At 40.5% G+C, this 13724-nt stretch overlaps 2 protein-coding genes across 5 annotated transcripts in view; both read left to right on the forward strand.

Annotated features, from left to right (window-relative positions):
- LIMS1 (LIM zinc finger domain containing 1) overlaps positions 1–13724 on the forward strand; it is a 306378-nt gene that overhangs the window by 183047 nt on the left and 109607 nt on the right. The window lies entirely within an intron of this gene.
- The window catches only part of GCC2 (GRIP and coiled-coil domain containing 2), a 54726-nt gene that overhangs the window by 18215 nt on the left and 22787 nt on the right, over positions 1–13724 (forward strand). For all 4 annotated transcript variants that reach the window (XR_014492569.1, XM_083362983.1, XM_083362982.1 and 1 more), the window contains exons 7-16: positions 634–694; positions 1301–1401; positions 2925–3023; positions 3548–3667; positions 4252–4416; positions 4493–4597; positions 4806–4968; positions 5429–5529; positions 5629–5706; positions 6495–6632. Coding sequence is in view for 3 of the 4 variants with exons in the window: in XM_083362983.1 (XP_083219109.1) it covers positions 634–694; positions 1301–1401; positions 2925–3023; positions 3548–3667; positions 4252–4416; positions 4493–4597; positions 4806–4968; positions 5429–5529; positions 5629–5706; positions 6495–6632 (1131 nt within the window). In the remaining variant the exon portion in view is untranslated. The remainder of the gene's footprint in view (positions 1–633; positions 695–1300; positions 1402–2924; positions 3024–3547; positions 3668–4251; positions 4417–4492; positions 4598–4805; positions 4969–5428; positions 5530–5628; positions 5707–6494; positions 6633–13724) is intronic.

A 13724-nucleotide genomic window follows, 5' to 3' on the forward strand; every position in this document is an offset into this window, starting at 1 on the left:
ATGTTTTTGTAATTTAATAATGCCCAAATGCTAATATCTGCATTTATGTAGAAGTCTTTTATGCTATATACAGGTAGTCCTTGACTTACAACCACTATTTAACCCAAAATTTCTATTGCTAAATGAGACATTTGTTAAGTGAGTTTTACCCCTTTTATGACCTTTCTTGCCACAGTTGTTAAGTGAATCACTGCAGTGGTTAAGTTACTAACAAGGCTGTTAAGTGAATCTAGTTTCCCCATTGACTTTGCTTGTCTGAAGGTCACAAAAAGCGATTGCATGACCTGGCATAGTGCAACCGTCATATATATGAGTCAGTTGCCAAGACTCTGAATTTTGATCATGTGTTCAGGGGGATACTGCAATGGTCATAAGTATGAGAAACAGTCACAGGTGACTTTTTCAGTACAGTTGTAACTTCAAACAATCACTAAACGAACTGCTGTAAGTTGAGGACTACCTGTAAATCATTCTGCTGCTGTTGTTTTTATTGTATAGAAAAAAATTGTCCAGTCTGACCATTTTATGTTAAGATTATAATGGGATGTTCTGCTCTAGGACTTGTCTCCTTTCCCTCACCAAGCAACAGTAGTTATCTGCTGAACTGCCATCTTATTTTTGTTCACAATGCAGGAGTCTGTGGAGAAGTCTTCTGCTGATCATGATCAGCAATTATCAGAAACAGAGAAAATAGGTAATTCATATTTATTTTGTTTGGGAGGTTTTTAACTGCTAATACTGCTATAAAGTGTTCATACAGAAATCATTAAATGCTTTTCTAGAGTTTTTTATATCGAGTAATGCCCTACCAGTCTCTGCTAAGCAAGAAACTTTGCATTTGCCTTAAATTATAGGCTTCCAATTACAGTTTTAGTATAATGCTCTTGAGAGCAAATATGCTTAATTGACAAAACTGATGCAAATGATAATTTAAATAACAGGCTTTCAGGCAGCTATTGAGCATTATAGCATCCCCTTTAAAAATAATTTTGTAGTTTAGGGTTTAAGAGAGATTGGCTAAAGGAGCAAATGATCACTTTATTTTAATTTTATTTGTCTTAAAAAGCAGTATGAAAACTTTTACCACATTGGATATGTATTATTTATTTATTCTTGATTTTGGTGCTGCTAAATGTCAAACATTAGGCCATTTCTAACTGAAGTCCACTGAGATGGTTACTAAATACAGCATACAATTTAAGTGTTGATATAAATAATGAAATGAATCTTTTTAAATATAGTATTGACTATACAAGATTTTTGCCTTTACATTTTAAAATATTAATTTGGTTTGCTTTAGTGAATTTGGAAAAACAGCTGAAAGAAAAGGAAGAAAAAATAAATAAAATCAAAGCTGTTGCTGTGAAATTGAGGAAAGAACTGGATTCTAGCAGGAAAGAGGTAAGTTGTCAAAGGAAATTATGCACTTTCATTCAGTTGAAGTATTAGTAATGTAATTACATTGCACTGTAATTACATTGCACTGTAATTATATTTACATTGCAAATATATTGATAATATAATTACCAATGCATTAAAATAATGGTAATTATACCATTATACGAATGGTAATTATACCATTATGCCAAATCATTACGAAGTAATGATTTAATTGTAATATATATTTCTGAATTGTCAGTTGCCCAAAGTCATTTGTTGAGATGGATGAGTATGGAATAAATCAAATAAATAAATGTCATTCTGGAACCATATAATGTTTCTAAGTTCTGTTTTTATCCTATTTTGTTGAGCTTATCTGAAAATCTGGCTTTAGTTACTTTGATCACTAAAAGCTATTTTGTTTCTTAATTTACATTTATGGGTGTGGTTGTGGTGGCAAGTTTTCAGTTGATTTTTTAGTGAGCACACATCAACAGTAGTCTGCATATTCAGAATTTGTTGGAGGTATATTTTATCATTTCTTTATTCTGTTTGAACTGGCTCCCTAAATACATCTTAAGGACAATTTTAGATTTTTTCTTTTTAAACTTCTAAAATAATTACTTGCTCTGTATTTATTTCAAATATTTTTCTTATCAGAATCAAATCTTTATTATGGTCAAAGATCAGAATAAGATAGGTGGAGCATAATTAAAAGGCATTCAAAATACATTGATGCTGTTTCAAGCCCAGTAGATGTTCTTGAAAGTACCACTGCATTCAGTATGGGTCAGTCACCAGGACCAGCGTTTTGTCGTCTGCGCTTTCAGACTCATACTAGAGCCCAATTTCAGGGAACTTCTCTCTAGCACATTCATTCTGCAGCATTATTCTGGGACACACATTCACTTCCTTCATATCACTGCATGAAATAAAACAGTTGTGCCTTTCAGTCATTTTTGGAGAGTAAAAGTTTGTGTTAAGAAATTAATTAAGAACAGGGCCAATACGCAGCCTTGCTTGATGCCTTTTTCAGTTCCAATGGCACTGGTGAGATGGCTGTGGGGTTTTTTTCCCTCCTATTCCCATGTGCAAAGGTTAAAAGCTACAAAGAATATTTTGTCTTAACTGTATTATTGATGTAATGCATTTAGATATCAAGTTTAATCGCAGGAACTACTACTTAATCATACAAACTTTGTCATGGATTTTCCACTTAAAAGATATTCATATTGAAAGAGTCAGATGCATTACTTTGGAGGTGTGTTAGCAGTTGTGAGGTTTTGCAATGTACTGATCATAATTTTAAAACTTTTGAGTGAAGAGTCAGAATTTAATGGGCCAGATATATTTATTAAACAGATATTCTTGTATCTTGGGTTCTCTATAAGCTATGAAAATACTCCTGTAGAATTGGAGAGTCTTTGAAAGACTGCAAAAATGCTGTGGGATATTTTTTGAAAAGTGGATCATGGAAAAATATATCCTTCCATTCAGTGAAGATCATCTTTGCCACCATGATTAACATTTTCTTCTGCCTTTAGGTACGGTCACTTAGAGAAGAGCTGGAATTAATAAAATCAGAAAAAGAGCAACTCTCTTCTTCAATGGCGGACATCATTCAGGGAGCTGAGAGCTATAAGGTAAAGCGTCTTTACCTTTACCAGGTGCATTTCAGGAATAGGCAGCTGTTTTGGTCCGGTATGTGCAAGTAGAATTTTGAGAACATGTTAAAAGTATTCTCGCCAAAAAGCTGTCCTAGTATGATACAATCACATACCAGACATCCATTCATCAGGAAAAAAACAGATGTCCTCCCAATGCTGTCTCTTCCCACTTTTTTCTGGACCCAGAAGTCATTGAGTAGCAGTCACTCATTCTTCCATTTTGAAACAATGCCAAAGAGGAAGACATGCAATCAGAGGCATTTTTAGAAATAAATATGATGCTGAAGCTGGTGCTTTTCTATGAAGCATGCTAGTGTTCCAGCAATGTAGTTTTCACACAAGATTACAGAAAATAAAATGTAGACTTACTTCCATTGGGGTAAAAAGTCAATTTGTCTAACATGGTGATGGGGTATTAAAAAAGTTGCATGCTCCCTTGTACATGTGTAATGTACTATGGACCTATCCAACAATATTTTAAAATTACATGTGCTTTCAAGAATCTTTTATTAGAATATGACAAGCAAGCAGAACAACTGGATTTTCAGAAGACTCGAGCTCGTAATTTTGAACGTCAGATTGATGACCTGACCAAACAGTTGGAGAATTCAGTTCAGCAGGTATTTTTTTAGTAACACATATATTGTAAATACATTTGATATTAACATTTGCAAAGCAGGATAAAACTAAGTGGAAAAAATGGACAGAAAAATGAGGAAAAGGGAGACTGCTGTTTAAGGTTCAAATATTAAGAACAATCTTTAGCAATATACTTCTGATTTTTTAGTCCAGCTCTTTGTTGCCACTAGTGAGTAGCCAAATGTCTGTGGAAAATTTATTGAAGTGCTGTTCTTGAATATTCTCACTTTTCTTTTTTAATGAGATTTTTTTTCTTCTGCTAACAATTTATTTAATATTTTGTATCCTTCCTAGGCAGTCTTTTTGACAAAACACCAGGGAAAGAGAGAGAAAGAGAGAGAAAGAATGAGAATCAAAGGGAGGAAAGCCTTTACACACTTTTTGCTCTGATATACGCAATGTTGACCCTAAGCTTTCTCAGCTCTTGAGGGAACATTAGTAGGAAACCTAGCTGTTGCTTTAGGCAGTGCAAATATTTAAATTATAGCTTGTTAGAAGTTCCCATATACAGAATGTAATAATGGTTTGTGGTCTTACCGGTAATTGTATTATTCCTTTATTTTAGCAAGAACAGTGGCATTCTGCAAATGAAGACCTCTTGACTCGTGTTGAGACTCTTCAGACTAATGCCAAGCTGTTAGAAACCCAACTGCTAGAAATCCAGAAAGCCAAAGCAAAAGTTGATAAGGAACTTGAAGCTGAAAAGCTTCTAAAAGAGCAAAAAATAAAGGTAAATAGCACAATTATATATTAAAAAAACCAATTACTTTGATTATTTGAATTTGGAGCCCAAACTATTTTTGCAGGACCACGCTCACTCTGTCAGAGAAGCAGAAGAATTTCAGACATTACTACAGAAAGAAAAGAAGCATCTTCAGAAAGTTTTGGAAGAGCTAGAATTAGCAAAAAAGGTAGATGAGTAGTTTTCTTATTTACCTGTTGTACTTCTAGTTAAATATTTGTCATCTTTTAATATTGTTTGGTTCTGATAGTTTCAGAATCCTAACTTTTATTTGAATAATACTCAGTATGTTGATTTAGGATAGGAGAGAAATAGCTAATGACTTCTAGACAAGGAACAAAATTAAAACTGCAAATATTGAATGTTTTAATATACAGGATGCTCAAAAAAGTACATTAATGGATATGGAAATAGCTGATTATGAGCGTTTTGTAAAAGAACTTAATCAAAACATTACGGACAAAAGTAGCAGAATTGAAGACCTTGAGCAAGAAATTAAAATACAAAACCAGAAGAAAGAAATTCTACAGGAAGAAATCAGTAAGAAATCAGCTTTTTAGAATTAAGCTTTCTTTTTTCCTATAGAAGGATATATGTCCATTCAAAAGGGTTTTGAATTTTGATTCAAACTAATGTGCTATAAAACTGGCATATTTTAATACACCTCAGTGGCCTCCAGTTAACAGATAAAAACACATATTTCCAGAATTAATGGTTAATATTATATAATCAATTAAATGCTTATTAAACCAGCTTTACTTAATAAAGCTGGGTTATTAGAGTTAAAAATAGATACTGATATATTTTTTTGTAAAATTTTATTCAATGATGTGACTTACTAATGCAAACTGAAATAAAGTACAAGAAAATCTTTTTTCAATAAAAGAGAATCTTTATTCAAGTAGGATTTGCATAAACTCCTAAGTAGGAAAATCATGTTTCATTACATTTCTGCTGTTTTTCTAAACAAGTTAGCAACAAGAATTATTTTGTTCCTTAGAATCCTTACAAAACTCTGTACAGGAGTACGAGGAACAGAATGGCAAGCTCAAGCAATTACTGGTAAAAACAAAAAAAGAATTGGCAGACTCAAAACAAGCAGTAAGTTTGTGTTTTCCACTATGAATTCAGCTTTACTGTCTTTTGACAACGATGTATAATAATGCTTTAATGGTACTATTATGAATATTTTTATTCCAGGAAAATGAACTTTTAAGATTTCAGGCATCTCTCAAGGGAGAACTAGAAGCCAATCAGCAACAAATGGAAGGTTATAAGGCAAGATCCTAACTCCCTCCCCCTTTCAGACTAGTAAAAAAGAGAGTATTTTATCCATGTTGATATTATATCCAATATCTGCTTGGAATGTGTGTATCACAACTTCCACTCCTCTTTCAACACCCTGAACAAATTTGAACTATGTGAATATGTTTCTTTTACCACCAGTAATTCTGTGGATATTGCACTGACTAGAAAATTTATTTTCATTCTGGGAACTGGAGCTCAGATAGTTAGGGCAATTTCCTCATGCTTGGCTAGAGATGAATTTCCCCAAATATAAGGGAGTAGTGGGCCTTACACAGAGGATCTCTGAATTGGACCTAGATGCATGAGACACAGGCGTTCCTTTCCAAGATTTTTGCACATTTTGGATCCTGCATGCATGCATCAATATAACAGCCTCCATTTTATGTTTATGAAAAGCAGCAACAGCCATTTTCATATCACTTTGTGATTTACATGTCAAGATCTACATCATTTGGAGACATTTCCTGTGCTACCGGTATATAATAAAAGTGTCCTGTTAGTCATTTCTCTGTAAATTTGATTTGCTTACATGGAGGCAACACTTTATGGCTTTGCCAATGTTGAGTTTTGTTTGATTAAACTCTTTTGCCATGAGTGTCATTAGTCACTTCTCATGAAATGTGCAGGTATATAAATTTGATTAATCAATAAATAAACTAGCTTGCAATTCAAAACAATGAATACACCCCCAGTTTACTATTAGCCTTAAAATCAGAGTGAATGAGAATCATTGTATTGAAATAAATGTACTTTTGCAGATTCAGCTGTCTGAACTAACTTCTGAAAAGCACAAAATTCAGGAACATCTGCGGACTTCACTAGAGCAGCATCAGCGGGTTTTGAGTACTTATCAGCAGAAAGTAGCTGCTCTCCAAGAAGAATGTAACGCAGCAAAGGTATTTCAAGCCAGCCTAGTCCGGTTGCCTCTAACAATTCCTCTGCAAACAATTCAGTAGGCAGCTTAGAGGGTAAGGAAGAGGACCTCAATGGAGATGTGCCATTACTTAGGAAAAAGGGGCTGAAAGCAGCAAGTTCACAGCAGTCAAATCACATTTGGAAGCCGCTTATGCAGAAGCCTCCCTGATTCACTGGATTATAAGAAGGAGGAGGCATAGCTCAGTTAGACTTGCAAGGTTCTGTTAATACAGGTGGCCCTTGACTTAACAACAGTTCATTTAGTGGCCGTTCAAAGTTACAATGGCACTGAAAAAATGACACCTGACCATTTTTCACACTTATAACTGGGTGGTCACATGATCAGAATTTGGCTACCTGGCAACTGACTCATTTATGACCAATGCAGTGTTCTGGGGTCACATGATCATCTTTTTAGACCTTCCTATAAGCAAAGTCAATGGGGAAACCAGGTTCACTTAACAACTGTGTTACTAACTTAACAACTGCAGTGATTCATTAAACAACTATGGCAAAAGTGACAACATGGGGCAAAGTCACTTAGCAAATGTTTCATGTAGCAACAGAAATGTTGGGCTTTATAGTCAATCTCAGTAAAAGTAGTTTTAACCTCCTTATAGATTTTCTAACCTGGCCTACCAGGTGGAACTGACATTAGTTGTTCAGGTTTTGCATTCTGTCAATGTTCTGTACCAGCCTGCTACCGGCCCTGCAGAAAAGACAGGGACAACCCCTTTTACAAGAAGGCAAGAGGCTGGAAGTAAGCCTGCCAAATTTATTAACATAAAAACATAAAGAGAGCAAAGACGAACCATGAAACAGGAGCTATTCAAACGGTTGCCTTCAGCAAACCAGCCCTCCCACACATTCCCCTTTTAAACAGTTCAGGGTGTGGCTTTTCTCTGCCTCCTTCCAAGGTGCCCCATTGCCTTCCTCTGTTTACTCCTGATTGACTGCCTCCTGCATCAGGCGTCCTTGAACAGGGCCAGCTGTGGGTCATCTTCATCCACGCTGTCAGGCTCACACAGCTGGGTCTGCGTCGTGACCAGATGGGAGGGGCCTGGCTGAGGGCTCTCATCAGCAAGCTCTCCAACACCCTCAGCAAGCTCTCCAACACCCCCCTCTTCCTCCTCTGAATCATCCGACCCAACTGCCGAACCCACAGGCTGACCCTGAATCACAACAGTCAGTTGGACCATTCATAGTGTTTAAACACATGGTGTTGAAGACCTCAGATCAGTTTCCCATGAAATAGATGCCATGAGGAGTGTATATTAATTAAAGGCAATAGAAAAGTTCAAACACGGTCACCCTGATATATTGTTTTCTTTAAGAAATATCATTACGTCCGCGGGAGACCACCGTTCTTCAGATAGTCGGGTGTGAGTCTCTCTTTGTGAGATTTGGTTCTGGGGCGCAGTTGGGCTTGCTGCTGGTGTACATTTCGCCTAGTCGCGCAGCGGTAGCCCTGCCCGAGCTGCTCGATATCCTCTCGGGGTTGGTGATTGAGTTCCCCAAACTTATAGTTTTGGGGGACTTCAATCTACCATCCCTGGGAGGCTCATCTGAGCTAGCTCGGGAGTTCATGGCTTCCATGACGGCCATGGACCTGACGCAAGTAATTTCTGAACCAACTCATGAGGGAGGCCATACCCTTGACCTGATTTTTTTATCTGGACGGTGGTTGGATGATCTTGGTGGGGGCTCTCCATTTATTATACCCCTGTCATGGACCGATCATCACCTCCTGCGGCTGGTCTTCCGTTTTGCCACCCCACACCGTGGGGGTACGGAGCCAATTAGATGGTACCGCCCCAGACGCTTAATGGATCCTGATAGATTCCAAGCGGCGCTGGGGTCCCCACCTGCCTCCATTGCTCACAACTCGGCAGATGCCTTAGTGGAAGCCTGGGAAAGGGCAGCCACTGAGGCACTTGACCGGGTTGTACCCTTGCGGCCCCTGACCTGGTGCAGATCCCAGCGAGCTCCATGGTTCTCCGCGGAGCTCCGGGAGATGAAGCATCGGAAACGGGGCCTAGAGAGCTGCTGGAGGTCCAGCCGATCCGAATCCGACCGATTGCGGTTAAGAACCTATATTAGGTCTTATCTCGCAACGATGACGGCGGCGAGGTGTAATTACTTCTCTACCCTCATCGCGTCCGCAGATAATCGCCCGGCCGCCCTGTTTAGGGTGACTCGCTCCCTTCTTAATCAGGAGGTGAGGGAGGATCCCTTGCAGGGTCGTGCCGAGGAATTTAGTCAACATCTGTCGGATAAAATCGCTTGGATTCGGACCGGTTTGGACTCCAGCTGGGCAGAGTCTGACGATCAGGACACGGGCGGTCTTGTCAATGTTATCTGGGAGGAGTTTGATTCTGTGACCCCTGATGAAGTGGACAGGATTATGGGGAGGCTGAGCTCCACCACATGTTTATTTGATCCGTGCCCTTCTTGGCTGGTTTATGCAGCTAGGGAGAGGACACGAGGCTGGCTCCAGGCGGTTATATCAGCTTCCTTGAGTGAGGGTAATTTCCCCACCGTCTTGAAGGAGGCGGTGGTGAGACCTCTCCTCAAGAAGCCTGCCTTGGACCCAGCTGTATTGAACAACTTTCGTCCAGTCTCCAACCTTCGCTTTCTTGCGAAGGTTGTTGAGAGTGTGGTGGCGCATCAGCTCCCTCTGGTCCTGGATGAAGCGGATTATTTGGACCCGTACCAATCGGGTTTCAGGCCCGGGTACAGCACGGAGACGGCATTGTTCGCTCTGGTGAATGATCTCTGGAGGGCTCGGGATAGGGGATATTCCTCTGTCCTAGTCCTATTAGACCTCTCGGCGGCTTTCAATACCATCGACCATGGTATCTTGCTGCGGCGTCTCAGGGGATTGGGAGTGGGAGGTACAGTTCTTCAGTGGTTCTCCTCCTATCTCCTGGGACGTTCGCAGTCGGTGTTGGCAGGGGGGGCAGAGATCGGCCCCTAGGTCTCTCGTTTGTGGAGTTCCTCAGGGGTCAGTTCTCTCGCCTCTCCTGTTCAACATCTACATGAAACCGCTGGGTGAGATCATTCGTGGTTTTGGAGTTGGGTATCATCAATACGCCGATGATACCCAACTTTTCATTTCGACCCCAAACCACCCCAGTGATGCCCTCGCTGTGATGTCCCGTTGCCTGGAGGCGGTTCGGGTCTGGATGGGGAGGAACAGACTTCAACTCAACCCTGACAAGACTGAGTGGCTGTACATTCCGGCATCCCGGGACATTCAAAATGTTCCATCGCTTTCTATGGGGGGTGAGCTTTTACCCCCCCGTGGATAGGGCTCGCAACTTGGGAGTCCTCCTAGATTCACGACTTACCTTGGAAGATCATATAGTGGCCGTGACTAGGAGGGCTTTCGCCCAGGTTCGCCTGGTGCGCCAGTTGCGGCCCTATCTGGACCGGGATGCCCTGTGTACAGTCACTCATGCGCTCATGACCTCTCGCCTAGACTACTGTAATGCTCTCTACATGGGGCTTCCCTTGAAGACCACTCGGAGGCTCCAACTGGTACAGAATGCGGCCGCGAGAGTTGTCTTGGGAGTTTCCCGGTACTCCCATGTTACACCTTTGCTCCGCGAGCTGCATTGGCTACCAGTTGTCTTCCGGGTGAGGTTCAAGGTTTTGGTCATAATCTTTAAGTCCTTACATGGCATGGGTCCGGGTTACCTCGAGGACCACCTGCTGCCGGCGTCAACTCCCCTCCGCCCTGTGCGTGCCCACAGAGAGGGCCTCCTCAGGGTGCCTCCGGTCAGGGAATGTCGACTGGTGGCCCCCAGGGGGAGGGCCTTCTCTGTGGGTGCTCCGGCATTATGGAACCAACTGCCGGTTGAGCTCCGGATGGCATCAGACCTCCGATCCTTCCGCCGCGGGCTGAAGACCCACTTATTTGAATTAGCTGGTCTGGCCTGATGGGGGAATATGGGTTTTTAATTGGTTTTTTTAGTATTCTATTATTGTTGTATTTTATTGGGCACTGGATTAATTTCCTTTTAACTTTTGTACCGCTATTTATATATGCCCTGTGAACCGCCCTGAGTCCCTCGGGAGAAGGGCGGTATAGAAATCAAATAAAACATAAACATAAACATAAACATTCATTGTCTATGCCTGTCACGACTAGGCTGCTTGATGCACTATTTCTTACATGCACTATTATAGGCATTTGGTATCTTTTTCTATATGTCATGACTCTTCTCCAAAGGCTGAATACACAAGGAGGGACTTTCAGTTGATTGTACAGCACTTAAATGGAGTATAAAAAGGTGTGTGTGTGTGTGTGTGTATGTTTATGTTTTGAGCAGAAATTACCAAGGTTTATGTCACCAAGGTTTGATTCTTAAGACTGCATTAAAAGGTGGCTCTTAAACGTTCACCTTCTGTGGGAACTGATTTAAGAAGAAATCATTTATATTTTCAGTAGCTACTTTGTATTTAATATTAGTAGTTGGGAGAAGTATAGGCTCTATTTAGAATAGAATAGGGACTTTGGAGGTCTTCTAGTATAGCCCTCTGTTCAAGCAGGAGAACCTATACCATCTCAGACAAGTGACTGTCTAGCCCAGGGGTGGACAACCTCCGCTCTTTTATGACTCATGGACTTCAAATCCCAGAATTCCTGAGTCAGCATAGCTGACTCAGGAATTACTGGGAGTTGAAGTCCATGAGTCATAAAAGAGCCGAAGTTGCCTACCCCAGGTCTAGCCTCTTCTTGAAAATCTCCAGTTATGGGGCGCCCACAACATCTGAAGGCAAGCTGTTCCACTGGTTAACTGTCCTCACTGTCAGGAAGTTTCTCCTTAATTCCAGGTTGCTTCTCTCTTTGGTCAGTTTCCAACCATTGTTTCTTGTCCTGCCCTCTGGTGCTTTGGTAAATAACGTGACCGCCTCTTCTTTGTGGCAGCCCTTCAAATACTGGAATGCTGCTATAATGTCTCCCCTAGTTCTTTTCTTTACCAAAGACTATTTTGTAAAGCAGATGGAAAAGATGCTAAAATATTTGTACTTCTTGAATAATCTGTGGAGTTCACTAGGCTAAAAGATAGATACTCTGTTTATAGCATAGTGCTCTTATGGACTCTGTAACAAGCTCCTGAAGATTTAATGTGCAATTTCCAATCTTGTTTGCTTTTGGAAAATTGAATGACTCAGAATGTAATTATAACGAGGCTTTTGATGGATGTCTCTTTAGAAAGGGACTGGTTTATATCTTAATGTGTCATGTCAGAATCAGATCTTCTAAAATTTTTGTGCTAGCTTTCATAGTAATTATCCTGTGAAGCAGCTGGGTACACTTTGGTTACAAATAATATTGTACTTATTCTATCATTTATGGTGTATGGGGAGGCTGTGAAATAACATTGGTACTTGGTAGTTTCCCCTTCATGGATTACTGCCTTGTCGTGGCGAAGGGGCTTGCGTAATTCAATGAAGCTATGAGCTATGCCGTGCAGGGCCACCCAAGAAGGAAAGGTCATAGCAGAGAGTTCTGACAAAACGTGATCCACTGGAGAAGGAAATGGCAACCCACTCCAGTATCTTTGCCATGAAAACCCTATGGACAGTACCAAAAGGCAAAACGATATGACGCTGGAAGATGAGCCCCTCAGGTCGGAAGGCGTCCAATATGCTACTGGGGAAGAGCAGAGGGCTAGTACTAGTAGCGCCAGAAAGAATGAAGCGACTGGGCCAAAGCCAAAAGGACGCTCAGCTGTGGATATGTCTGGTGGTGAAAGGAAAGTCTGATGCTGTAAAGATTCTTTCTCCATAGGAACCTGGAATGTAAGATCCATGAATCAAGGAAAGCTGGACGTGGTCAAACAAGAGATGACAAGACTAAACATCGACATCTTAGGTATCAGCGAACTAAAATGGACAGGAATGGGTGAATTTAATTCAGATGACCATCAGGTATACTACTGCGGGCAAGAATCCCTCAGAAGAAATGGAGTAGCCTTCATAGTCAATAAAAAAAGTAGGAAAAGCAATACTGGGATACAACCCTCAAAATGACAGAATGATCTCAGTTCGAATCCAAGGCAAACCATTCAATATCACAGTAGTCCAAGTCTATGCCCCAACCACCAGTGCTGAAGAGGATGAAATTGACCGGTTCTATGAAGCCCTACAGCACCTTATAGAACTAACACCCAAAAATGATGTCCTTATCATCATGGGAGATTGGAATGCTAAAGTAGGAAGCCAAAAGATAACTGGAATAACAGGCAGGTTTGGCCTTGGAGTACAAAATGAAGCAGGGCACAGGCTGATAGAATTTTGTCAAGAGAATACGATGGTCATAGCAAACACTCTTTTCCAACAACCCAAGAGACGGCTTTACACATGGACATCACCAGACGGTCAACACAGAAATCAGATTGACTATATGCTCTGTAGCCAAAGATGGAGAAGCTCTATACAGTCAGTAAAAACAAGACCAGGAGCTGACTGTGGCTCAGACCATGAGCTTCTTGTTGCAAAGTTTAGGCTTAAATTAAAGAAAGTAGGGAAAAGCGCTAGGCCAGTCAGGTATGAATTAAATCATATCCCTGTTGAATATACAGTAGAGGTGACAAATAGATTTAAGGAATTAGATCTGATAGACAGAGTGCCTGAAGAACTATGGACAGAGGTTCGCAACATTGTACAACAGGTAGCAACCAAAACAATCCCAAAGAAAAAGAAATGCAAGAAAGCAAAATGGCTGTCTGAGGAAGCTTTGCAAATAGCTGAGGAAAGGAGGGAAGCGAAAGGCAAGGGAGAAAAAGAAAGATATGCCCAATTAAATGCAGAATTCCAAAGAATAGCTAGAAGAGATAAGAATGCCTTCTTAAATGAACAATGCAAAGAAATAGAAGAAAACAATAGAATAGGGAGGACCAGAGATCTTTTCAAGAAAATTGGAGAGATGAAGGGAACGTTTCATGCAAAAATGGGCATGATAAAGGACCAAAATGGCAGGGACCTAACAGGCAGAAGAGATTAAGAAGAGGTGGCAAAATTACACAGAAGAACTATATAAGAATGAGCTTAATGTCCCTGAC

This window comes from Vipera ursinii (genome assembly GCF_947247035.1).
Source record: "Vipera ursinii genome assembly, chromosome: 4".
NCBI classification, from domain to species: domain Eukaryota; kingdom Metazoa; phylum Chordata; class Lepidosauria; order Squamata; family Viperidae; genus Vipera; species Vipera ursinii.